Source organism: Diabrotica virgifera, chromosome 8, assembly GCF_917563875.1.
Source record: "Diabrotica virgifera virgifera chromosome 8, PGI_DIABVI_V3a".
Lineage (NCBI taxonomy): Eukaryota > Metazoa > Arthropoda > Insecta > Coleoptera > Chrysomelidae > Diabrotica > Diabrotica virgifera.
In genome coordinates this window covers 203488636-203516535 of record NC_065450.1, presented here as the reverse complement: position 1 = coordinate 203516535, position 27900 = coordinate 203488636, and the positions used below count along the sequence as shown (strand labels likewise).

Below are 27900 nucleotides of genomic sequence, written 5' to 3'. Positions count from 1 at the left end.
TGGAATTTATTCAGGAAATGTCTTAAACTACCGGTTTTTATGACTCTATTCTATCGACGACGGAAGAAGGTGTTTTAGGAATAAAAGTGTGGTAAAACTGTTTAAAAATTCATTTTAATTTGCATCAGTTTCCTCACATGTTACCTTACGCCAATGGTTAATGTTGATATAAAAATGTGAAAAAACGTTTACACGTTGCATTACATTCCTGTGGTTTCTAAAAGAATCCATAACAAAAAAATAGCCACATAAGATAAATAAAACACTATATTTAAAATTATTTACATATCACACAGACATACAAGCTTAGAAGAAAACAATTTAAAAACAATAAATTATTTAAAACATTTCCACTTAAAACAAAATAATACTAAAGGGGTAACAACCACTTTACACCAACTACCCAAAATGATACAAGCACATTTTTTAAGGTGCTGATGATTCGCAGTGGTTTTATGCTAAAACTACTTTTTTTTGTTTTTCTTTTCTCAAAACGACAAGGAGGAGATATTATAGATTTAATTTCTATAAACAAAATATGTATAGTTTTAATTGCAAATTTTTTTCGTATTAGCGTATGCGTCTAAGCAGAACAAATGTGTGTGTCTACACAACATTGAAATTCACTTTATTACAGTAAACAATATCTCAAACTTCTTTAATTGTTCCAACAACACCTGAAACTATATTCTGACAAAATAAACACGTAACCCTATCTGAAGAATCCATGAAGTTGAAATCGAAGATAAACACTTTAACCGGAGTCAGGCATCAGCAAGATAAATAGATTAATAAACACTTCTCCTCAAGAAAGATAAATAAAAACAAACAAAAATCCTGCGCCGGCCTACCAAAAAACTAATAAAATTTCTAAACTAAACATTCTAACTAAAATAGTAAATTAGTGTGACAAAGGATTAATTTGTAAAATTAAAATAATAATTTTTACACTTTGTAAAGATTTTTTTGTTGGCACTGTGTGGCTAAATCATTCCATAATATTTTTAATCTTTAGTGAGTAAAACGCATAAATAATTCTAATTTTACAAGTTAATACTTTTTGTTATATCAATTTATTATTTTAATTGGGAATAAGCCACAAAATTAGCTTATTTCCAACTAAAATAGTGAATAGATATTATAACAAAGGATTATTTTTGTAAAATTAAAATTTTTATTTATGCGTTTGATAAATAATGCGATATTAGACCGCATACTCTAGTAGCACCGAAAATTCTTAAAAATGAGAGTTGAACATTTCAAGATGTTTCACTTAACAGTAATTGAAACTTTCAAATTGTTTATCCCAGAAAGCTTTTATCTACAACATGCTACAACGTTATTGTTCTTCAACTCTTGGGTCTACATGAATAACTATTCTGAAAGCACCAAATAGAAAAGAACTAAAATATGTGTGTATAACGAGTAACGATGATTTAAAAAAATAGTTATTTAAAGGCGATACATGAGAGTTAGCCATGAGAGCGCTAAAATCTGCATTTTGTCCCGGTTATAATACAATTTAGGAACACCTGAAGTTTAAAAAATTTTGCAATAAAAAATAAAAATCAACAGTATCAGGAAAGTAGGGATGTTCGATACTTTGAGGTATCGATACTCAATATTTTGTATCGATACATTAGTTGGTATCGATACACCGAATCATAATATCGTATCGAAAATTCAACCCCTTATTTTATGTGGTACATTTTGCAACACCGGTTTGGAGAATTCTTTGTTCTTTATTTTCCTTCCAAAGTTTGTCCATTATTTTCCTTAAATTAATCGCTGTGTCTAGGTACACGCTAACGTGTACGCAAATAAAAAAGTTAGGTACACGCGAAACGTCATCAAGTCAGTGACGTCACTATTTAGCGTGCACTGTTACTGGTTTTTTGCGTACACGCTAACTTGAGAATACCGCGAGCGTCAGTCAGAGTGAGGTTCACATTTGTCTAATCGCGTTGTGTTTACATTTTAATATTGATTAGTAAAGAGATTTCTTATTTTTATTTGTTTGTTTTTTTTATTTATTTCTTATTTTAGTGTTTGTTTTTAAATTAATTATGGAGTGTGGACCATTATTTAGTTCTTTTAATGCGTTTAACAATATTTTAAAACAGTATGAAAAAGATAAATGAGACAAAAATTCGTGATTAAGGGTAGCAGATGTTTTAAGATAAATATATACAGGGCGATTGATTAGTGTGATAAAGCTAAGTAGATCCGCTATAGTTATAGATAGCAATAATAGTTAGTAACAAAAATTGTAGCAAACTTTGAGCTTCATGGTACAAAATTAATTAGAATGTTACAGGGCGTTCGATAACATAGTGGCAGACCAAAATTATGTTTTTTTTTAAATGGAACACCCTATATTTTATTTTATGTTCGAAATCTTCTTAACTTCCCCATCACAAAAATATAAAGGTTGGGTATGTTATACAGGGTATTTACAAAGTTATAACCAATTTTGTATGAAAATCGTAACAAGTTCAACTCCCTGTATAAATAGAAATAAAAACAACAGCATTGGTTTATGTTTATAAACTGTTATAAACTTACGTTTACGTATAAAAATTATTTTAACAGTATTTTGTACATACATGCCATGTCAACTGAATATTTATTTTGATAACCTGAATATATTAATATATGAATATAATAATATATAATAGTATATTATACTTTTATACAATATATAGGTACACATTGATTTATTACAATTAAGTTTGAAATATCTGAATAGTTCTGCTTCCCTTCCCTTATCCCTTAATAACAAATATTTTTCTATCAAACACTAAACTTATCAAAATAGCGTGTACCAAAATATACAGTCACTGTGCACGCTAAATAATGACGTCACTAGCTTGATGAAATTTAATTCGCGTGTACCTAACTTTTTTATTTGCATACACGTTAGCGTGTACCTAGACACAGCGTAAATTAATATTGGTGGATGGGCCAGGTGGCCTCTGGCCTGCATTTTATTACAGGACAAAAATAAGGGACGGACACCATACTGCGCATACGTACATGTCAAAATAAAAATGTCGATATTTTGTATGATACTTTTGATTACGATATCATAGGGTATCGATACAGAAGCTAACATACTTTGGTGAATATCGAACATCCCTACATAAGTAGAGGAAGTTACCTGGTTACTCGTTTCGTTACTTTACTACTAAAATTTCTCGAAGGTTAAGTTAACAATTATTGACGCTCGCGATCATAGCCTCAAGATCCGGGATAGAATCTGATCCCAACACATTATCCCAAAGGATCAAACGTGATGCTTCGCTTCAGCATCATAGAGAAATAAAAAAAGTTGTTTTTATTTCTTATAAAACAAAAAAACTTTATTTCTGTCTGTGTATGTACTATGTACCGTAAAGCGACAGTGACACAGGGTTGCCAGGTCAGTTTTGATGTCGTCAGTAGTTTTGCTTTCAAAAAATCAGTAGCCATCAGTAGATTTTTTAAGCCATTTATAATACTATAAAACCTGTGTTAACGGCCACCTGTTAAAATCGGCCATTTATACTAACGGCCAGTTTAAAATTCTCCAAACTAATTATATTATGTAGATTCCCTTATATTTATGAACTGGTATCTATGGTCACCTCTATATTACGGACGCGGCCAAGTAACCAAGTAATCTTATATTTTTAAAGCCTTCATAGAACTTTACATAGATAGGTACTATTTATTTATTTGGTCTTTTATATAATATATAGTGAGCGCGTAAAAGTTGAAATAAAATAATTTTTTTGTGAATGGGTGACTTTGGAGAAAAATCCCGAAATAGGTCATTTTTAATTTTTAGATTATGCTTTTTTGGCGTATATAGCGATGATTTTTTTAAATAAGAATAGGATCGTGTGCTCGCTTATTTAAAAGGTTGTTCAATTCTCTATTTAGTGTAATAAACATTTATTGCTTCAAACATTAAAATAATTTTGTATAAAGGGTACAAAAAAATTATTGAATTAAATTAATTGACATAAAAAGGAGAATGTAGGTATGTAATTTACTTAATTCAAAATACATCATTTTACTGTTGCCAGAAAACATCAAAAAATATTTATTTGCTAAATAAATATTGTTTTTCGCTTAAATTCAATGTTAAAGCTTCCAACCACCTACCTATTAGAAGTTTGAACATTTAATTTAAGCGAAAAGTAATGTTTATTTATCAAATAAACATTTTTTCTCTTTTTTCAAAGCAGTAAAATGTATTTTGAATTAAATTGCATACATTCTTCTTTTAATTTGTGTCAATAAATTTATTTATTTTTTTGGACACCCTGTATAAATAATTGTAGGTATTAATGTTTATATTCATTGGTAGAATGGCAGAGGATAGGATAGTAGGAATAGCATGAGATAAGTCACCAAATGGACGAAGAAGTATTGGCAGACCAAGAAAAAGATGGTGCGATAACTTAAATAATTTAGGAAGCTAATAGTGAAGAAGAAACAGGCTTTAAAGCCTACATCCAAGAAGGAAGAAGATGTTTATATTACTGAATAGATAATTGAATAACCTTTCAAATAAGCTATTGTTTATTTTTTAAGCAAGAGGAGTGATTCAAATTTACCCCGTAATGCTCGTTTCTAATTGGTCCAACCGCAGGCCAGTTTACTCCACTGTTATTAAATTTTCACACTTACGACATTTATGAAATTTTGGCACTTCTGTCATTTTATAGGTTAATTAAGCATATCGACGATTTTTTATGTTTTCTGCATTATTCCTTTAATTTTCAGATTCTTAGTTTACTTTTATATAAAAACAGTAGAACTATTCAGCGATGTGTTGAAAAATAAAATAATAAAATAAATCATATTAAGACCATAATAAATTTTATTTCTAAAAATCTTCTTTCTATATTTTCCAGTTTGTTAAATTTTGTAAAATATATTTTTATTATTTTGATTTTTTAATTTTAATCAACCTATGCTAGGTACGCCACTGGCAAACTGTACATTTTAAACGAGGTAAAAATTTAAAAAAATCGGCCAGCCTCTAAACTATTCACTGACCGACCCTAACTGTACCTCTATTCATCAGATACTCATAAATCTTATCCAAGGCGTCACAATACCCGATGGTTTGGTTGTATCAGTGGAAACACATGGAACATAATATGTCTATTGAAAACAAAGCAATTATCTCTCAACCCAAGAGTCCCTATGTTTTCTTTGTAGCCACTTGACATCCTTATTAAGTACCATGAAAATTCTAAACATCCCATAATAGGTACCGACTGTTTATAGAAATTTAGGTTAAAGTGAAACGAAAAAAGATTAACACGTTGTTGGAGGTTGAATTTTTTTAGATTTTTCAGTAGAAGTTTCAGTAGATCGGTAAATTGGAGTTCAAATCAGTAGGTTTTATACAGTTTTCAGTAGATTAAAGTTTAAATCAGTAGACCTGGTAACCCTGCAGTGACACGACATGACATCTCAATCTCATGTTGAAAGTGACATCTTCGTGTACACTAACTAGGAGACACTGGAGACAACTCAAAAGCGGTAATTTTTTATGTTTTGATTATTTTTTGTGGGCCGATCCCGGCGGTACTGCAATACCGGGCCAACCCGTGATAGAAGTGGAGCAAGCCCCTTAACCTTCCATCTATTTCCAAAAATCAGTTTAATATACTGGCCCCGCATGCGGGGCGTATCAGATATTAAGCTGATAAGAACAGATACTACACTTTGATCTTAGCCAGAGGCCGAGAAGCGATGCCGGAGAATTTCCAAACAACAGTATACTTCAACAATTTACACTCTTACATCGACACGCTAACAGTGGCGCCATCTATGACAAACACTTAAAACTATTGAAGAAGAAAGGGATACCTAAAAACAACGAAATTTCAGGTAATTTTACAGCGAAACACACCTGTCAAAGTAAATTAGGAAATTAATTTTATATTGGTTCTACTACGAAGCCATGTTTGACCTACAACATACACAGTTTCATCTAAACGTGGAATGAACGGTTGTTGTTCGGAGGTATTGATTTTTTTACAGGAAACTGTAATTAGGACTAGGACGCAACTCGCGAGTCCAAAATATATGTTAGATAAAAATAAATAATATTATATTTATATTTAGCGGATTAAACCACAATAATTGATTCTAATGGAAATTACATGTTTACCTGTTGTTTTTTTAACCCAAAGTTGTTTAGGATTATGCATGATACTTGATACTATAAATAACAATGTTATTTATATGTAGTATCATAGGATTATTTTTATAACTTTCGTTTATAAAAAAACACCTCATTATTTTTTTGAAATGTTTTTTGAAAACAATATTCGGAGTGAATTGTAGCTTAATCCCACAAAAACATAATATTTAACTTAGATATGCCTCAAGAAAAGACTTTCAGAACCTTTTTACAAATAAATATGTACTTATTAGGTAGGTACCTATTGTTTTGTACATTTTTGTTGCTTTTACATCAGCTTCAGCTGAGTAAATGAAAACTATGCGACTGCAAATAGAATAGATAAATTCTGGCAATCACCTTATCAACCAATCACAAATTTGTTCAGAACAGATTTGCAGAGAAAAGAATAATTTAAGGGGTTAGAAGGAAGAGGGTACAAGTGCATATTTTCCATAAAATTAGTTATGTGCAGAATTGAGTATGTAGTTAAAATACCAAATTATACAGGATGTAACAAAAATACAGGTCATAAATTAAATCACATATTCTGCGAACAGAAATAGTTCGAATGAACCTAACTTACCTTAGTACTAATATGCACATAAAAAAGTTACAGCCCTTTGAAGTTACAAAATGAAAATCGATTTTTTCAAATATATCGAAAACTATTCGAGATTTTTTAACGAAAATTTACATGTGGCAATCTTATGGCAGGAACATCTTAAAGAAAAATTATAGTAAAATTTGTGCACCCCATAAAAATTTTATTGGGGTTTTGTTCCCTTCAACCGCCCCAAACTTCTGTGTACGTTCTAATTAAATTATTATTGTGGTACCATTAGTTAAATTCAATATTTTTAAAACTTTTTTGGCTCTTCGTATATTTTCGATCAGGCAGTTTTTATCGAGTTGCGGCTTCTTTTTTAATATGTTTACATCAAAATTTTAGGGGGGTTTTGTTCCTTTAAACCCCCAAAATGCTTGTGTACGTTCCATTAAACTATTACTGCGATACCATTAGTTAAACACAGTGTTTTTAAAACTTTTTTGTCTCTTTGTATTTTTACGATAAGGCACCTTTTATCGAGATGTGGCCTCTTTTTTAATATGGTTCAAAATATACCTAAAAATGTAAATCATAAATAAATTTTCATATTATTACCAAGTCTCCATAATCGTACTTAACCATAAGCAAATATGTGGTGGATTTGACAAATATTCAAAATATCAAATATCTCGATAAAAACTCGACTTTTCGAAAAAGTACTAGGAGGCAAAAAGTTTTTAAAACATTGTGTTTAACTAATGGTACTACAATAATAATTAAATTGGAACGGACACAAAAGTTTGGGGGGGTTTAAAGGAACAAACCCCCCATAAAACTTTTATGGGGTGTCTTAAATTCACTATAATTTTTTCTTAAGATACTACTGCCATAAGAATGCCACATGTCCATTTTCAATAAAATATCTCAAATAGTTTTCGATATATTCGAAAAAATCGATTTTTATTTTCTAACTTCAAAGGGCTATAACTTTTTTTATGTGCACATTTGTACTAAGGTAAGTTAGGTTCAATCGAACTATTTTTGGTCCCAGAATATGTGATTAAATTTATGACCTGTATTTTTGTTACACCCTGCATAGTAGAATGAATTTAGTACATATGGTGCCATCTATTGACTAGTGAAAATTACATAAAAATAAAAATGTAGAAAACGTTGGTGGCAAACGGGTAAATTCAAACACATTTGTTCCGTTTTGCCTCCAAACGTTTGCGGCAAACTTTTTGGCGCTAAATCATGTTATATATTAGGTTATATTCTTTTGTTTTAGTTTTATATTGCTAATACCGGTTCTCGTCTAATTTTAATTTTATCAACTTTAAAATGAGTGATAATCATAGCAGTGATAAACGCAAATGTGCTAAAAGTAAGTCAGTACCAATTTGTTAGGTATATATTTAAGTATTACACAATCATTCATTAAAATAAATTTTGTTGATTTTCAAACATTAACCCCTACAATGTTTTTATATTTTGTAGGATTAAACAAGTCTATAAACCTGATAAACATGATTCTGATGGTGATTCGGATCTATAATATGCCACTGATGAGTATAACAGTGAATATTATGAACCACCTTCAGACTCTTCATCCGAGGACGAAGGTGACGATAATCTCAATCCTATCATATTGGTATGAAATAGTGGTTTTGAGGCGACGTCAGCTCTGATTCATGGTAAAGTTTTTATATTGTTTAATTCACGGTGCACAAAATAACACACAGATTTTTAGTTACGCCCAAGAGAACACGAAAAATACAAGTAAAAAAAGACGAATGGAAACGAATGAAGGCAAAGAAAGCAAGAATAAGTGGAACCGAATATAAAACGAAAAAAGGTAAAACCATCAAAAAAAGGGGAATGGAGTTTTGGAAGCATGACAGCAGGTACGACTGTATGAAAATATTAGAAAATAATGCAATAAGTATTTTTACAAAGTTTTATGAACTTCAGACATATGACTTATAAACAAATTACATTGGTTCCTGCATTAAGAAAGTCCCTCCCAAGAGGGTAAAAGCTGAGGCACGAGGCACGCTATAACAAAGAATTTGTCACCCATATTCTCCTGATGGGCTTTAGAGTCTGCAAAACATTATTTTTAAAACTTCTAGGAATAACTAATCGCAGATTTAATACTGTATGTAATAAACTGTCTAAGGAAGGATTTCTGCAAGCCGATCAACGTGGCAAACATCCACCATCTAACAAAATAAGTAAAGAGCGACGTGATGACGCCATATCACACATCAAAATGTTTCCAAGGTATAAAAACCATTATTCTCGATTACAAAATTGTGCCTCCAGATATCAAGCAACTGATCTAAATATCAAAAATATGCACACCCTCTATCTTGAATGGTGTTCAGAATTGAATAAATCACCAGTAAAGGAAACATACTATTGGCACATTTTTTGTACTGAATTAGAATCAGTTTTGTACTGAGTTAGTTTTTGTACAATCAGAATCTTACAAGCCTTTTCACATTCACATTTAATTGTTATTGATAACTCTCTCATATCAGTCCTGTGTCGTTTTAAGAAGAAAAATAATAATAAAATCACAGTCTATTACATGTAAAAAAATACTTCTTAAGCTTAGGCCTTATTATCTGGAACTTCCGATAATTTTCGAGATCTAATAGATGCCCTGTTCAACATGCTGGATCTTGCTTCACCTCTGAAAGAAGCTCTGGTCGATCTTCTTGACAGTGTTGCTGAAGTTGCTCTATAGAACTCTTCGGTAGGCTCTTCTGCTTCTCTCGACCTATAAAAATTAACGGAAAATGATAAAAAAAACATAAGAAAACAAGAAGTTTATAAAGTACAGGTCTAGATAGTCTTTTCCTTTTCCCTCAAAAGGAGAAAGATTGTAGACGTTTATAGATTTAGATCATTTATATCAAGAATGCAACAAAATCCTTGAGAGGTGCAACACGAAATTATAGAAATGGTGGAAGAATTCTGCTACTTATAGGAGGCTCACTGGAAGACTGCAAAAACATTACATACAAAAAATAAGAAAAAAAATTACATGGCTAACCGCTATTATTTTGGGCTAGTCCTTCAAGTAAGAGCAATATGCAGGTATATCAAGAGCAACAAAGTGCAAACTTTATATATCCAATGCTCACGTACCTACGGATCGGAAACATTGGCAATGACGACTCGAGATGAAGAGTTACTACGAATAATTGAAAAAAAAAACTATTTAGGATCATATATGGAGGAGTTAACAGGAGAAAGCATATAATAGAGTTCCTCGAGAGATTCTGTGATGGGCACTCAATAAGAAAGGAGTCCCTGGTGAATATGTAAAGATTGTGAGGGATATGTATGAGGGAATAACGACTAGTGTTAGGACAGGTGTGGGAGAGACTGATAAATTTCATGTGAAAGTAGGATTGCACCAAGGCTCGGTGCTTAGTCCGTATTTATTCTCATTAGTTTTAGACCAGATAACAGCGAAACTACAGGGTAACATTAACATTCCATGGTGCTTAATGTATGCTGATGATGTCGTGTTAGTAGGAAATAGTGAAAGAGACTTAGAATAAAAACTGGAACAGTGGAGACAAGCTCTCGAGGAAAAAGGTTTAAAACTTAGTAGGACAAAGACGGAGTATTTGGAATGCTCATTTAAAGATGGAGTTACTACAAATAAAATGGTATCTTTGGATGGTGAACTGATTGTAAAAAGCAATAGTTTTAAGTACCTGGGATCGGTATTACAGAGTAATGGAGAAATAGATGGAGATGCATGCACTAGAATTAGGGCTGGATGGATGAAGTGGAAGGAAGCGAGTGGTGTGCTGTGTGACAGGACAATTCCAATGAAGTTTGAAGGGAAAATTCTATAAAACAGCCATAAGGCCGGCTACGATGTACGGAACTGAATGTTGGGCAGTGAAAAAGAAAGAGGAACAACGAATGCATGTGGCGAAATGAGAATGCTTAGATGGATGAGTGGAGTGACAAAAAGGGATAAAATTAAAAATGAGTATATTAGGGGAAGTCTAGGTGTGGCACCAATTGATGCCAAAATGAGAGAGGATAGGTTGAGATGGTTTGGTCATGTTCAACGTCGAGACGTTAATACGAAGAACTACGAAGAATTGCTGAAGTGCAAATTCCTGGAAGGAGTAGGAGAGGAAGACCAAAGAAGACGTGGGGGGAGACGGCTAGGCAGTACATGTTGGTAAAGGGGATTAGTATTGATATGACCCAAGATAGAATTGTGTGGAGAAATGCAATTAGAGAAGCCGACCCCGCATAGGGATAAGGCAAAGAGAGAATGAATATGGAGGAGTTAACAAACAGGGTCTGTGGAGAAAGCGATATAATTTCGAACTCTAAAGACTTTTTGGTGATGCAGCTATCGTGAAAATCAAAATAATCAGCCTAAGATGGGAAACCGTGTTATGCGAATGGATGAAAGTGATCCTACTAAAATAACGATGTTAAAGAGTCCGGTCGGAAGAAAAAGAAGGTGGCGACACCTAAACTCAGATATCTGGGCGATGTGCAGGAAGATGGGAGTAAGAGGATGGAGAGGACAGTCACTTGACAGGGAGGGACAGACGAAGTGACGGATCCAGGGGAGGGCGATGGGGGCGATCGGCTCCCATCTCTAACCAAGTTATATATAAAGATTATAAAAACATTCATTTATTTTTCATAGAAATTTAGCAAATCGATCCCCCCTCTTGAAGATGTTGGATCCGCCACTGGACAGAAGAATGTTTTGAGGCAGGCCAAGACTTACGAAGGGCTGTAGCCTCAACTGATGAAGATGATGATAGATTTAGATATAACTACAGTATAAGTCATACGCACTTTATGCACGGGAAGTCCCACATCTTTTGGCCTAATCCAAAGTTTTCTCCGTCTTGTAATGTCTGTGGTAGTTCTTGATCTAGAGTTTCTGGTAAGAATAGTGCTAACAGTCCTCCTAAGATACCCAACACTCCGAGAATTAGAAGAGGGAAAGATGTGGATATATTTGCCTAAAAAAAAATGATAATATAACATAAGCAGAACAACGTTTTTTCTAGCACCAATGACAGTAGTGATTGAATGTATGATCTCTCTTCTATACAGGGTGTCCAGAAACTCTACCGACAAACGAAGACAGAAGATTCTTCAGATAATTTTAAGACAATTTAGCTATATTCGCCTAGTCCGAAAGGGAGCTAGAGCTCTTTGAAGATGGCGTCTTGTAATTAGTTTTTCGTAAATAACTCCAGAACTCTTTTATTGAGAAAAACCAAAATTGGTACACATATTTATCTTCCAGAAATAAATCGATTCCATCCATTGCCAATTCCTAGTACCGATCATAGGCGTCCGTTTTGGGTAGGGCAACGGTTATTTTATCACATAAATTTTTTGTCTTAACTTTTAAGCATTTTTGATACTGGATTATTAAATTGTGAGGTATTCTAGTACTAAACGGTACTCTTGGTTTAAGTCGGTAGGACACACGGTTTTCTAGAAAAATCAAATTTAAAATTTTTCGTTTTTTGAATTTGAATAAAAATTGAAAAATTAAAAAAAAAACGGTGTATTTTACCATCTTAAAACAAGAGTGACTTTTAGTACTAGAATACCTCATAACTTAATAATCTAAAATCAAAAATGCTTAAAAATTAAAGACAAAAATGTTATGCGATAAAATAACCGTTGACCTACCCAAAACGGACGCATATGACCCGTACTAGAAATTCGCAATTAATGAAATCGATTCATCTCTGAAATATAAATAAACGTACCAGTTTTCAGATTTCTAAATAGTTTTTTTTTAATTTTTTTTGGAAATTAAAAAAAAGAAAAATTTTCAAATTGATTTTTCTAGAAAACGGTGTATCCTATCGACCTAAAACAAGAGTACCTTTTATTTGTAGAATACCTCACAATTTAATAATCCAGAGTCAAAAATGCTTAAAAATTAAAGATAAAAAAGTTTGCGATAAAATAACTGTTGCCCTACCCAAAACGAACGCCTATGACCGGTACTAGAAATTTGCAATTCATGGGGTCGATTAATCTCTGGAAGATAAATATGTGTACCAATTTTGGTTTTTCTCAATAAAAGCGTTCTGGAGTTGTTTAAGAAAAACTAATTACAAGACGCCATCTTCAAAGAGCTCTAGCTCCCTTAGGAAGCATTTTCGGACTAGTTGAATTGGGTTAAAATATCTTAAAATTATCTGTGGAATCTCCTGTCTTCGTTTGTCGGTAGAGTTTCTGGACACCCTGTGTATTCTCATCAAGTTCAAGGATTCTATTATTGTTGTATTAAGTATGTACTTTGGTGATCTGATTATTGAGTTATGAAAAAGTTGACCAAATGAATCATCTATGGTATGACGAGACTTACTAGATATACAACAAACGGTGCTATAATACTGGCAACATATCCCATGATATGAATGAGAGCGACGCCTTGTGCTCTGACTACAGTAGGCAGGATCTCGGCTGCGTATTGGAGTCCAATGTTATATGATATGTTGATAGCAAATCTACCCATGATGGCTAATGTTGCAGACGGAATACCTACGACAAAAAATGTGATTTAACAAAGGGATTACAAAAAATTGGCGATTGTAAAAAACTAACACAAAAAGAGATGCTTTTTAATATATTTCTGTAGGATTCGTTAAAGACAATCGTAATAAAAGTCCGTATCAGTCTTAACAGTTTTAATTAATAAAATAGACAATTAAATTATAGATAAGTACTATTAAGTTGACGAAATGTACCTAAAAGTGTTTGTGTAATTGCGAGCAAAATTTTCCGTGTTCTTACAAAAAGAAACCTATTTTGAAATAATTGCGTCTAATGAATATTATAACCGGCTTGTCATAATATCCGTCTTAAAGCGTCTCTTTAAGCGTCTTTTTCGATTATCCCAAATAACACGTCTGTCGTGGTTCTGATGTTAAAATCGAATAACTGCCTTGATTCCCACACTAACCAAAACCGTCTCCTTTCTTCCCCTCTTCATGCTTAAATCCGAAACTATTAAAATTCTACTGCAATAAATTTAACTCCCTATTAGTAATAAAAATTAGTTCACAGAGTGTCGACTGTTATTTTTACTTATGTCTTAAAGATTCAAAGTTAAAAGTAGTTCGCAACGGCTGCGGCTACCGTAGTAATCCCAATCCGTTCCACCCATCTGGGCCGAAGTAGGTCCGTATGTGTGACACTCTTATTTCGTGCTCTTATTAATTATAATTAAGACAAAGTATATACGTAAAGGAGAATTAAAATTTAAGATAAAATATGTACAATTCTACATTTCTATACTGAAGATCTTAGATATACAATTCAGCATATTGGTAATACAACTAACATTTTGAATAGGACATATTATTGCTAACTGATTCTTCTTCATGTGCCATATCAGAACTATCCGACGTTGGCGATCACCATTGCGAAGGCTTCTCGATCTTCTGTAACATAGAATCTGAATTTGATGTAGATATCAAATCAGAGATTTAACCAAGAAACTTGTTTTCTTTCTACACTTCTACGGCCCACTATTTTGCCTTTAAGGATCAGTTGTAGTATTCTGTATCGATTTCCCCTCGCTATACGTCCCAGATAAGACATTTTCTGGTGTTCAACAGTCTAGCAGTTATCTATCTTTGTTAATCCTCCTTATTACTTTCTCATTAGTTTTTCCTGGTCTCCAAGGTTTATCTTTATCCTTTATCCATTAATCTTTAACCTCCATCTATGAATCCACATTCCCAATGCTTCAATGCTGTTCATGCTTGATACTTTTAGTGTCCACACTTCTGCACTGTACAAATGTACAGACACAATATAGCCCTTAACCATTTTTTGTCTTAATTCTAAACTGAGATGATTATTGCAATGAAAAGTATTCATTTTCATTAAAGTAGTTTTAGTCATTGCTATTATTCGTTTTATTTCTGTCTGGATCTAGATGGACCTTTATGACAGTTCCCAAATATGTAATTTTGTGAACTTTTTCAACTTGGACTCCGTTTAATAGAAGCTCTGCATCTGGATGTGTTTTGTTTGAGTTTATTTTAACCCATTTGGTCCCACTGTACTCGTGCGAGTACAGCAGCAAAAAGGCCTAGTAGTGACACTTCTTGCAAAAGAGTGGTACTCCATGTATATATCCGATTCTATTAGAAAGTGTTCTAATAGATTTTCACAAATTCTACTCTCGGAGGCGCTCCTCTTCCTAACCTGTGACGCAGTAATTAGAAGCTAACCTTCATATTTCTGTTGAATCATTGAAGTGTTGCTATTTTGTGGTTTTGATATTATTCATCATTTTTTTAACTTTTATTGTTGGAATAGTAAGTACTGGTAATAATTATTTATACAGTATAAAAATCTTTTTATTATTGTTGTTTTTATGTTACAAAATAGACATGTACTCATTTGAGTACAGTGGGTTTGTATGAGATCAAATATGCTTATTTTGTTTTTTATTCTTTCATGTTCAATATTTGTATTGGAATTGATTTTCAAGAATTGCGGCCAATGAGTCCCATCGGATTTTATGGAAAACATAAAACATCCGCTTTAGCTTCAAATGACATAGCGAGTTTCATTCATAAGATGTATCGGCGGTAGTTATTCCTCCTAAGGTTGACTATCAAACTGACAATGAGCTTTCCGAATGATATTCCCGGAGAAATAGAGAAATAGTTCATTACATGCGTGATTACTCTGACAACGACAAAGAAGACAATCTTCCCCTTGTCATTAGAAAAGAAAATTTATTGAAGGGTCAAAATAAAACCAAAGAATCTGACTGGATAGAAGAAATTACTGATATTGATATGACATCTACAACAGGTTACAAGGGCCGTCTGGATGATATGAAAGAGTAAATCCGAGGTAAATCTCGTATCGAACTATTTCGAGAAATTTTTTGACAATGAAATTATTGAATACTTATATTACAGAACAGTTAAGTATAAATTATATATGCCGTTCAAAATAATAATCATCACTTTATGTAACGCACGAAGAGATAAGATATATCTGGCTATTTTACTTTTTACTGGATACCATATATATGCACGAGAGCCTAATTATTGGTGACTAGTGCATTTCGTGGACCCGTTTCCAAGAAATTTAAAAATACCTACATCTACTTATGTATTCTAAAAAACGACTAGCAGAATTTGTACCAATTAGTCTAAAAATGGATGAAAGCGGTCATTTTCTAAAGAAAATAGACAAACAACTTCGATGTAGCCTATGCCACCAAAGTGCGTTGGATTTTTAGTATAAAGTGTGAAGTTACTCTGTGTTTAAAACGTGATTGTTTTGTACAATTGCATGCTAGTTAGATTATAATACAGGATATACCCAAGTACTTATGTACCTACCTATATTGTAAGAAAATAAAACATTTTAATTTTTACACAATGTTTTATAGTTTGACTCCCGATCAGCCCATTGTACTCGTATGAGTACACCTACTTTTTGCTAAAAATTTAATTTTTTTATGTCAAATAACAATGAAATTTTGCTATTTAATCCAGGTTCAACAAGGGCATTCAAAAAAATTTTGTATTATCGAAAAATAAATGTCGTGAGATAAAATGGGTTAATGCTCATTTCCTCTCCTATTTCGTGAATGTGATTAATCAAAATTTGGAGGCCTTCAATATTTTCTGACAGAAGTACTGTATTGTCCGGGTATCTAATCACATTAAATACTTCCTCGTTGATTTTTATTCTATATGGCTGTCTCTCAAGTGCCTTTTTAAAAAACTGGTCCTAGTAAACATTGAAAAATATTGGGTACAAAATGCAACATTGTCTGACTCCTCGTTGCATGGAGATTTCGTGAGTGTAGTTATCTCCAATTTTTACTATAGCAGTATTGTATTGCATTTCAGTACAAATTTTTAATGACACGAATATATTTGTCATCTAGGTGTTTCTATATTTTCTAGCGTTTGCAATAATTTTACATGCTGTACTATATTGAATAGCCAAGTCAATAGTAAAAAAAGGCTGTCCACAATATGTCTGCAACGAATTCTGCAATTCTTTGGTCACGTGGTTCGCAGAGGTGACGACAGTTTGGAGAGATTAATTGTTTCTGGAAACGTTCTGGGAGAAGATCAAGAGGACGATCACCAACTGACCAAATGGTCTGACCAAATAAAGCATTCAGCTGGAAACTCATTCTGCGAAGCTCTTAGAGCAGCCGAAGATAGATACCAATAGAGAAACATTGTTAGGAATATTGGAAGAAATCACGATCCTCAGTAATGGGGAAACGACAAGAGAAAGAGAGACTATATCGAATGCCTTTTCGAAGTCCACGAAGCATGCAGATAAATCTTTTCTTTGATCACGGCAGTTCTCACTATATTCCTTTACTCAACCGTTCTCTCCAGTTCTCTCTGTTTTGCTTCCAGTTCTCTCTGATTTCTTCTTTTCGTTGCTTTGTTCACTTCATCTCTGACAGATCTTCGGGGTCTACCTCTCTTCCTTTTTTCTATCGAACTCCAATCTGTTATTCTGTTTATCCAACGTTTTTGTTCTGCTCTTCTGACATGTCCATACCAGGTTAATCTCTTCTGTTCTACACGTAGTCTATTATATCTTCATAATTCATTCCCATTCTTTTCTTAATCTCTATGTTATTTATTCTATCTCTTCTTGATACTCTGCATCTTTTCCTTAGGAATTTCATCTCTGTTGTTCTTATTTTGTTTTTGGTTTTCTTATTTATTATCCAATTTTCACACACCCATAAGTGAGGATACTTCTTATCATGGTGTTATATATTCTTCTTTTTGTGTTTATACTGATGATTCTCGTATTCAGTTTCTTGCTTGTCCTAGTCTATTTTGTATATCTTCTTCAGTTGTGGCTTTGTTTGATATTATCAAACCCAAATACTTGTACTTTGCATTTGCGTATAATTTTGTTGTGAAGTATTTTTAGGAAAAACTTAAGAGTGTGGTTCATTAGGCTAATTAAACGATATTGTAAGCATTTTCTAGCATTGTGTTTTATTAGCTATTGCGACAAAAATTGACTTAAGCTTGCCTGTTGGAATCACTCCAGTGTTATATGTATATTGCGTTAAAAAGTTTTACAGTGGAACCCCGATAAGTCGGCCCCCGATAATTCGGAAGTCCGGCTAACCCGGGCCGATTTTTATCAGACAAACATTTCAACAATAAAAATTTATGTAATATAATATTTGAGAGGTAGGTAATGGGTATTTGTGTAATTTGAAATACATATATGATAGAAAAAATGTATGAAACAACAGGCACCTTTAGTATCCTTTATTTATTTCAAACTGTCTTAGCATTGTTTAAAAAAACTAGAAAGACTATTAAAAAATTCTTTTTCAAACAATGGTCTTAGTCTTCACTGTTATTAAATAACATAACATCGTTCCGGTTGTGACCGTATTGTGTGTAGTACAGTCGTATTGTTCGCTTCCGTTCTGTAATCGTGCTTCAGATGTTTGCGTGTTTTTTTTGTCGAAGTAATGGCAACAAAACGTAAAAATGTTGTAGTGACAATGGAAAAGAAACTAGAAGCATTAGGTAGAATTGATAAAGGCGAATCTTTAAAAACAATTGCAGCATCATATGGTACATCTACAGTATCGGATTGGAAGAAAAATAGAACTAAAATCGAAGAATTTTGTTTCAAAATGATAACAAAAGCCAGTTTGGACAATCGGTGCAAAGCTAATAAAGCTAAAAATGAAACTCTCGACGACGCTTTGCATGTGTGGTTTTGTGCGGAACGCGAACGTGGTTTACCAGTGTCTGGACCAATTATTCAAGATTCAGCACTCAAGCTGAATAAAATGTTGCCTGATTGTGAACCAAATTTCACTGCGAGTCAAGGTTGGCTGGATAGATGGAAAAAACGTCATGGAATACGCCAACTATTTGTAATTATACCGTATTTTATTAATTTTTACCATTTTTTCCGGCTAACCCGGATCGGCCGCTGTCCCCATTAATCCGAGTTAACGAGGTTGCACTGTACTATATTTTCATATATTAGCTTCAGCAACTCAGTGTATCATCTGGACTACAAGCTTTCCTAATTTTCGCATTTTTTATAGCTTGGTCGAATAATAATAGTGAAAAATAGAAATAAAAGCCAAAAAAGAATTGTCGTGACTTACCTAAAGGTACAGCAATAGCAAATAGCGTAAAGATACCACTGACGATCATTGATCCAGCAGCTAGCCATCTTCTTCCCCAAATGTCCAGGACAAACGTCAGAAACGTGTCAGCAGGAAATTCAGTGGCGGAGGCTATGGTGAAGGTTAAGAAGGTGTTTAGACCGAGCGTTTCCACATTTCTTACGTGTCCATCGAACACCAAGGATATAGCCATCCATAGGACAACCAGAATTAAGGTGATTTTTCGTAGTCGTGGTGTTTTGAAAAGGTCTATAACGGTATATTTCCTTTCCATGTTTTCGGCTTGTTGGGCTTTTTCGCAGGAAATCTATAAAAGTATAATAATTTACTATTTACTTGTGCTACCAATAAGAATAATAGGAACAGTGATTTAATTTTTCAAACTGTATTCTGGGTGCTATAAACTTTTTTACAACTAATGAGGACAGGCCCAACATCTACATATATCATAAAAAGAAGAGTAAGGTAGATGAAATGAAAATATTACGGTGATGCTGGTAAGACTAGAAGGAACAGGGTCAGAAATGTAACGACTTGGTTAGGGAAATACTATAGTCTCAAAAAATATTCAAGAACAAAGACTGCAATGGTTTGGCCACGTAAGCCGTAAAAACGAGGGCCTATGAGAGCCCTATGAGGGACGAAGGATAGAGCCAAAGTTAACGGAAGAAGACTCAGGCCCGACCCTCGGAGACCGCTCCCCCCCCCCCCCCTTGGTAGACTCAAGAACTCAAATAAATTTCACCATGGCTCTTAATTAGCTGAAATCTATCACTTATGACCGGTTTCATCAACAAATAGTAGCTTATTCTATGAATAAAGTTATTCCACAAATAAACTGACATTTCTCCATTTTACTAACGTCAAATAAGATTTATTTTATTTATTTATCAAATAAATACTTACTCTACGAATAGGCTATTGATTATATTCAAAATAAGATAGCTAAAAGGAACTATAACGTTAACGGGGTTTTATTATTTCATATGGTCAATGGACATCTATATATGAAAAAACCGCGGAGTGCTACCATTTAAAGGGGTGCGTTTTTGAGAAATGGGTGAATTAGTCCCTGGGCACAGGTTACATAAGGGTGAGTTCTATGCACTTTTTGTACAAACATACCTACATAAAAATTGTTCCTGGTTAAATTTCCTATCTAAATATCACTTTTTAAAGTCAATGATACTTTTTTTTACAAAAATATATTCAAAAGAAAAAGCACAAAGAAACCCAAAAGAAAGAAATTTTATTTTTTGTCCCATAACTTTTGTCCACGAGGATATAGGTATAGACATTGCTTTACAGAAAAAAAACCTACATATTTCTTCTTTAAAATTCTGTTTAGTAGAGGTAATTAGGATTTATAGTTTTCGAAATATGATTTTTCAAAGTTCGCCACTCACAGCAAGTTTGAGCAATTTTCCTTGTTATTTCGCAAATATTGTTCTGTAACTTTTTTCTACGTAACTTTAGGTTTATACAATGGTAAACGTAATAGGAATAGAAATCAATTACCTTTAAAATGGTCTACTGTGTAACGTTGTACGACTTTTTTTTAAAGAGATTATGATTTTCCAAAGTTTTATATATTTAACGATTTTTTATAATGTAATATAAAAATAAAATAATATTATTATATAATATATTATATATAATATAAAATTATATCATATATTTTATTATATAATAAAAAAACCTTATTTTGTTTACTTTAAAATGGTGTATTACAAAAAATTCTAGGATTATTTTTTAAATTTCTCATTCTAACTTTTTTTTCTTGTACATGAATATACTATATATTGCTCAATAAAGAGGGCTTACTTTCTGTTCTTTAAAATGGTGTACCATCTATATTTAAATAATGGAAACCGAGTGATTCTTTGATATTTTTTTACCTGTATTATTTAAAATTATTTCTTTTCAAAAAATTACAGAAACATAAGTCTTAGAAAACATCACTTTAGTTAAAATTATTTAAACGTTGACATTTAAAAAAATTTCAAAACCAAAGTCCATCTCTTCGTTAGCATTAGCTTCAATATCTTCCTCTGACACCTCAGTTATCTTAGAGTTCCCACAATTAGTACCCATGTACAAGTACATGCACCCTTTGCAGAATATTGAACAACTAATTCCTATCTTCCTACAACCGCAGTTTTTTGTACATCCTTTGGTACATTTACATGCTATTTTTTCAAGCAAAGCTTATGGTGCAGGAGCTTTGACAGTAAATATTGGAATTAATCCATATTTTGAAGTTTGCCCGGCCGAGTCCAGTGGATCCAAAGTATTACCTATAAAAAATAAGATTCAATCATAAATCAAAAATCGTTGAAAGTACTTATTACATTTTGAAAAAGCATATCTTATTAAAAAATAATCCTAGAATTTTTTTATAATACACCATTTTAAAGTAAACAGAACAAGCTTTCTTTTTTATTATATAATATATACCTAAATGTAGAAAAAAAAGTTAGAATGGGAAATTTAAAAAATAATCGTAAAAAATATAAAAACTCGTTAAAAGTATAAAATCTTGAAAAAGATAACCTCTTTAAAAGAAGTCGTACAACATTATACAGTAGAACATTTTAAAGGTAATTGATTTCTATTCCTCTTACATGTACCATTGCATATGCCTAAAGTTGCGTAGAAAAAAGTTACAGAACAATATTTGCGAAATAACAAGGAAAATTGCCCAAAATTTCTGTGAGTGGCGAATTTTGAAAAATCATATTTCGAAAACTAAAAATCCTAATGACCTCTACCAAACATCATTTTAAAGAGAAAATATGTAAGTTTTTTTTCTGTGGAGCAATGTCTATACCTATATCCCCATGGACAAAAGTTATTAGACAAAAAACAAAATTTCTTTCTTTTGGGTTTCTTTGTGCTTTTTCTTTTGAATATATTTTTGTAAAAAAACGTATCTTTGACTTTAAAAAGTTATATTTAGATAGGAAATTTAACCAGGAAGAATTTTTATGTAGACGTATTTGTACCAAAAGTGCATAGAACTCACCCTAATGTAACCTGTGCCCAGGGACTAATTCACCCATTTCTCAAAAACGCACCCCTTTAAATGGTAGCACTCCGCGGTTTTTTCATATATAGAGATTCATTGACCATATGAAATAATAAAACCCCGTAAACGTTGTAGTTCCTTTCTATAGTACATAATCAATAACCTAGAACAAATTGGTAAGTTTATCTCGCTGTAAATATTTATAAGAAAGTAAATTTGTCAGTTTAACTTTAAATTATGAAAATTATAATTGAAACAAAATATAGTCATAAACGTCTAATAAATTTTATTCATTGATTTATTTGTTGTTGGTGAAACCGGACCTTATTAATCCATTAACCGTTGTGTCTATAATTTTTAAATAGAAATCAACTTTATATCGTGTCTCTGGATCTAGGTCCATACTTTCATCTTCAGCCTCATAGCCAAATTGTCTTTTCACTTTCTTACTATTACTTCGCCTCCGATTTTAGGGTTCTCAATTTCTAGCTCTTTTGCGTCTCTCAAATAGCCCTGGAATTTTAAATAACTTCCGAGAGACTTGATACTGACAGCTTGATACACTCCCATATCAATATTCTGCAGTGATTTTCTGACTACGTTGATGTGAAGTAAAATGTCATGGCATATTACCACAGAGCGAAGAAAAGTAAAATCGCGGATTTGATTTGCCAAACAGCTTGCCTCATAACCAACCATTTTATCGTTGTTTTTATTGACACTGATTTCTACAAGAGCATTGTAGATTGTAGATTTCTTCAATTTGGTATCTGATGGGAGTAATTGCATAAATTCTACTTTCCCATCTAGTTTCGGACAAGGGTTTCAATGCTAGAAATATGATTTTTCAGTGTAGCCCAACGATGAATAGACGCTAAGAAAAAGTTGTAAATTTTTGTCACTAAGGAAAAGAAAGAAACTGCAAACTGTGAGGCTTCAGCAGCATCGTTCACGACTAAGTTGAGTAAATGGCTAGAACATGGGGCAAAAAATGCTCTAGGATTCATTTTCAAAATTCTGTTTTGAACTCCCAAGTTATTCCCTTTTATGTTTGCGCCATTATCATAGCCTTGTCCTCTCATATTTTCCAAAGGAATTCTCACTTTATTCAGTTTTTGCAAAAACACTTCTGTAAGTCCCAAGCCAGTGGATTCTAGGAGGAGTGGGTCATGGAGGAGCTGAATAATTTCGTTTTGAATACGTTTTTTCAAGTAGTGATGCTGCTTGTTTTAAGTACATGTTTTAATCATAAAAATATCCATAAAGCAACTTGGATATCACCAAATGGAAATACCACAAATCAAATTGACCATGTTATAATTGACAGAAGGCACTTTACAAACCTAATGGACTTGAGAAGTTACAGAGGCGCAAATATTGACTCAGACCATTTCATGGTAAAAGCTAAGTTACGACAAAGAATTTCCAATGCCAAGAAAGAAAGGGGCACTAGACAAGGTGTTATCATGGTCTATCAAAGTACTTATCTAACAAACGTCTGTCTCAAAAAACTCGTATAAGGCTGTATAGAACATTGATAGTCCCCGTTCTCACATATGGTTCAGAGGCATGGACGCTAACTAAAACAGATGAATCCGCTCTATCAATTTTTGAAAGAAAGGTACTACGCAAGATATTCGGAGCGGTTTGTGAGAACGGAATATGGAGGCGTTGATATAACTTTGAACTGCAGAATATCTACAAGCAAACGTTTGGTGGAAAAGATATTATCACTATAATTAAGCGAAATCGCCTGCAGTGGGTAGGTCATGTAGCCCGAGCCCCTGAATCGAACATGATAAAAAGGATTCAACCCGTGAAATGAGAAGATGGGGTAGACCAAAGTTGAGGTGGATGGACGGGGTAACACAAGATGCCGAGAAGATCGGAGTCGGCAACTGGAAAGTGCAGGCAAGGGACAGAACAGAATGGCGTAGAACGCTTGAGAAGGTCGAGGCCCTCTAAGGGCTGTAGCACCATGATGATGATGATGATGATGATGCTGCTTGTTACTACCATTCACTGTTCTCCTAATTTGCTTTTGTAAAACAGAATCAACTTTTCTAAAGAGCTCAACAAGCTTTAAAAAATGACCATTGTGATGAAAATTTTTATCAGAATCGCCTCTCACTATTCTGATCCCACTATTCTTACGCGATGAAGAAGAAGGCGGTGTTGTCTATTTCCCGTCGAATGAAGCTTGCAATTGTTATTGTTTCACTTATTTAATTTTCGTTTTTACAGTTGCATTTTTGCTGCTCTTGTTCATAATATTGATTTTTTATAATATTAAAAAACGAATTTATTATTTTTCCATTTTCAAAAATTGGTTGTTCTCTAATATTTGTCGACCCTAAATTTTCCCGCCCTGGGCAGCCGCCCAGTTCCCCCACCTCTGGGGCCAGGCCTGGAAGCGAATTTACAAACCCTATACTATTTCAGTCATGGGGGCGACTGAATTCGAGTAGGTTTTGTATGCAGAATATTAGTTACATATCCTATGCTATTTCGGTCCAGAAATTAACTGTATCGGTGTAGGATATGTAAGCGAAATTTTTGATTATTATTGAGCAACTGTCTATACTGTTTCAGTCATGTAAATAAAACTAATCAAATATTTACTAAGTGGAGATATTATTATATCATAAAATTGAGATATGTTTTGAAAATTAAAATGAATAATACATATTTGGATAATATTAAAAATTAAAACAAATGAATAATTACTAATATAAGAATATATACAGTATGTTCCTGTAAGTTGGAACCATATGGAAAACTTTTTTATTATTAATTTTATGAAAAAAAGACACATATTCTTCATAAAAAGTTCTGCATGGTCTAAAACCGAAGATGCAATCATCTGATATTACTTTTGCATTATTACATCTGATATTACTACTAGTAAGTTTTATTACTAGTAGGTATATGAGAAATGTCAAAAAATATGAATTTCTGTTAAGAGTAAAGTATCTTTAGAGAAAAAATTTCAATTTTTTTTTCAATTAGAAGAATGTAGTTGCATATTAGAAAATTATTGTTAAGTCCAAACAAATTTTCGTAATAACAATTTTCAATCTTGTGAAATATATAAAGGTACTTTATTCTTGAGACAAATTCATATTTTTTGACATCCCTCGTATACTATTGAAAAAACTTGATATCAGATAATTGCATCTTCGGTTTTAGACCATGCAGAACTTTTTATGAAGAATATATTTTTTTCGTAAAATCAATAATAAAAAAGTTTTCCATATGCTTCCAACTTACAGGGATATACTGTATATATTCGTACATTAGTAATTATTCATTTGTTTTTAATTTTTAATATTATCCAAATATAAATTATTAATTTTAATTTTCAAAACATATCTAAATCTTAGGATATAATAATAAATCCACTTAGTAAATATTTGATTAGTTTTACTTACATGACTGAAACAGTATAGACATTTGCTCAATAATAATAAAAAATTTCGCTTCCAAATCCTACACCGATACAGTTAATTTCTGAACCGAAATAGCACAGGATATGTAACTAATATTCTGCATACAAAACCTACACGAATTCAGTCGCCCCCATGACTGAAATAGTATAGGGTTTGTAAATTCGCGGCCTGGAAAGAGAGGTAGAGGAAATGCGAGGAGAAGATTGAAAGACTGTGTGGCAGCGGACTTAAGAGAGAAAGGTTTACGTGAAAAAGACACGAGTGGCGAAGAGGAGTAATGAACAGCGAAAACACCTGAAAAGCGACAAGCTGAGGATGAAGAAGAAGGCCCAATATCTATACACCCTACCTGGAGGGCTAACAAAACAGTCCTAAAAGACAATCTACTTAGTAGATTGTCTTTCAGTACTTGAGAGATCGGTCATCCCTTTATCATCCTTCCTTCTTCGGGGCTATGGTAGAACCTCATCCGCTACATCCGTAGTTGATCTTCAGTTGATTGATACGCCGTTGAGTCCATTCCAGAAAACTTTAGGCACTAAGGTAGCGCCTTTTCTTGATTAAATACGGAAGAAAAACGTAAGAAAAAGAAATTATGTAACTGGCTCATAGATTACGCAAGTAAAAATATTTTTCTCTATTAAACAAATCTTACACGACGTGTTAGACAAGACAAGGGAGTCGCCAACTAACTTTTTTCTCAAAAGAAAGTTTCAACTAAGAAAATTTGGGAGACACTGTTCTAAATTTAAGAACTGATTAGTTTTACGATAGAATTATTTCATACTTACACGAAATTGTTCATATATTTTCTCACTAATATGAGTTTTATTCACTTTCTCGAATCTTTTCAGTATGTCTATGGCCTTTTTCGTCTGCCCTTGCGATACCAACCATCTAATAAAAAAACATTAAAAAATATATTAAAAAATAATTGCGATAAAAAAATATGGAAGTATTTGTAAGATTGTAAAATAAGCCTATTATTAGGGGAGTGCATATAGATTTTCACTTCGGAAAAAATCAAACAGGATAGAACTTTTTGTAATTTCATTAAGAAATGTTTAATAAACAACATATCAAAAAGTTCTACTCGAGAAGTGGGTGCTTCATTTTTTATTAAATAAATGAACTACGAAATTAGATGTTTTTTAAATAACTCCGAAAATATAAATTTTAGAAAAAAACTGACTTGACTTGACTTGAATTTTCTAAAATTAAATCTGTATCTTCTATAATTTTTTATTTATAACGCTAAAGTCTCCCTTCTCACAAACATGGGCGCATTGTAAATTAACGTACGGCGAAGTGCACGGTTGAGTTATTTTAATGTAATTCTTTAACTAATGGATCAAATGAAATTTTACAAATTGAACATGAAAGAAGAATAATTAAGCTATCTTATGGTTATAATAGAAAGAAATAAAATGTATGGGCATAAGTATGGTGTGGGCGGAAAGTGGGCCTTACATGAATTTTGTTTAAAAATGATTTAAAAATGTGTAACTAATACAATTTTTCTTATAAAACTCTCAATTTTGCACAACTTACCTTTCAAACATCTTACTAAAGGATGTTTCATTCAAAAAAAATCTCAAAAATTTAATTCAAATTATATGACGTCTCAAAAAATGTAATTTTTGAAATCTTCGTAGTTTTATAGAATTACCACTAATTTAAGACGGTATTACTCAAGTTTTAACAGATCTATTACAGTTTTATAAGAGCTTTTTTAAAGCTTAGGATGTAATCTTTAAAATGCACCAAATTATTTTACTTTAGAAATGAAAAAACTATTTCTTTTTAAGAAAATTAAGAAAACAAAAATGTAATACAAAAACCGAAAATTACCAGCTAAAAAATGTTTATACAAAGTGATCAAAACTTTTTTTCTGTAAAACTGACCTAAAATACTTTTAATAATAAGCTTCAACAATAACAAATGTTCAGCAAAAAATTGTTTTTTGGCTCTTATACAGTATGTGTGCGTAACTTGGAACCTATTGATAACTTTTTTATTATCAGTTTCACGAAAAAAAAATATTCTTTATAAAATACTCTTCATCGTATATAATCTAAGATACAATCATCAAATATCAAATTTAATTAATGTTATACGAGGTATATAAAAAATATGAATTTCACTCAAGAGTAAAGTATCTTTACATTTCACAGTATCGAAAATTGTTATTGAGAAAAGTTGTTTGGAATTAAAAAATTTGTTTTAGTCTTCAATTACATCCTTCTAAATTAAAATATTGTGAATAATAAAGGCACTTAACTCTTAAGAAAAATTCATATTTTTTTACATACCTCGTATAAAATTAAAAAAGCTTGATATCTGATGGTTGTATCTTAGATTTTATACCAGGGACAGCATTTTATGAAGAATAACTTTTTTTTCGTAAAAGTGGTAATAAAATAGTTATCATAATAATTGTAATAAAATGATGGATGATAAGTAGGTATCCG

The 27900-nt window shown here is 32.4% G+C and overlaps 1 protein-coding gene and 1 non-coding gene across 2 annotated transcripts in view; both read right to left on the bottom strand.

The window, feature by feature from the left end:
• Positions 1–249: 249 nt before the first annotated feature.
• The window catches only part of LOC114325651 (organic cation transporter protein), a 203870-nt gene continuing 176219 nt past the window's right edge, over positions 250–27900 (bottom strand). The window contains exons 5-9 of the mRNA XM_050659632.1: positions 26220–26325; positions 18931–19258; positions 13135–13310; positions 11592–11761; positions 250–9522 (exon numbers count right to left, since the gene is read on the bottom strand). Of these exons, the coding sequence (XP_050515589.1) occupies positions 9354–9522; positions 11592–11761; positions 13135–13310; positions 18931–19258; positions 26220–26325 (949 nt within the window). The 3' untranslated portion in view covers positions 250–9353. The remainder of the gene's footprint in view (positions 9523–11591; positions 11762–13134; positions 13311–18930; positions 19259–26219; positions 26326–27900) is intronic.
• LOC114325655 (U2 spliceosomal RNA) lies at positions 5565–5756 on the bottom strand. The gene has a single exon (XR_003651713.1). It is a non-coding gene; the product is annotated as a U2 spliceosomal RNA (small nuclear RNA).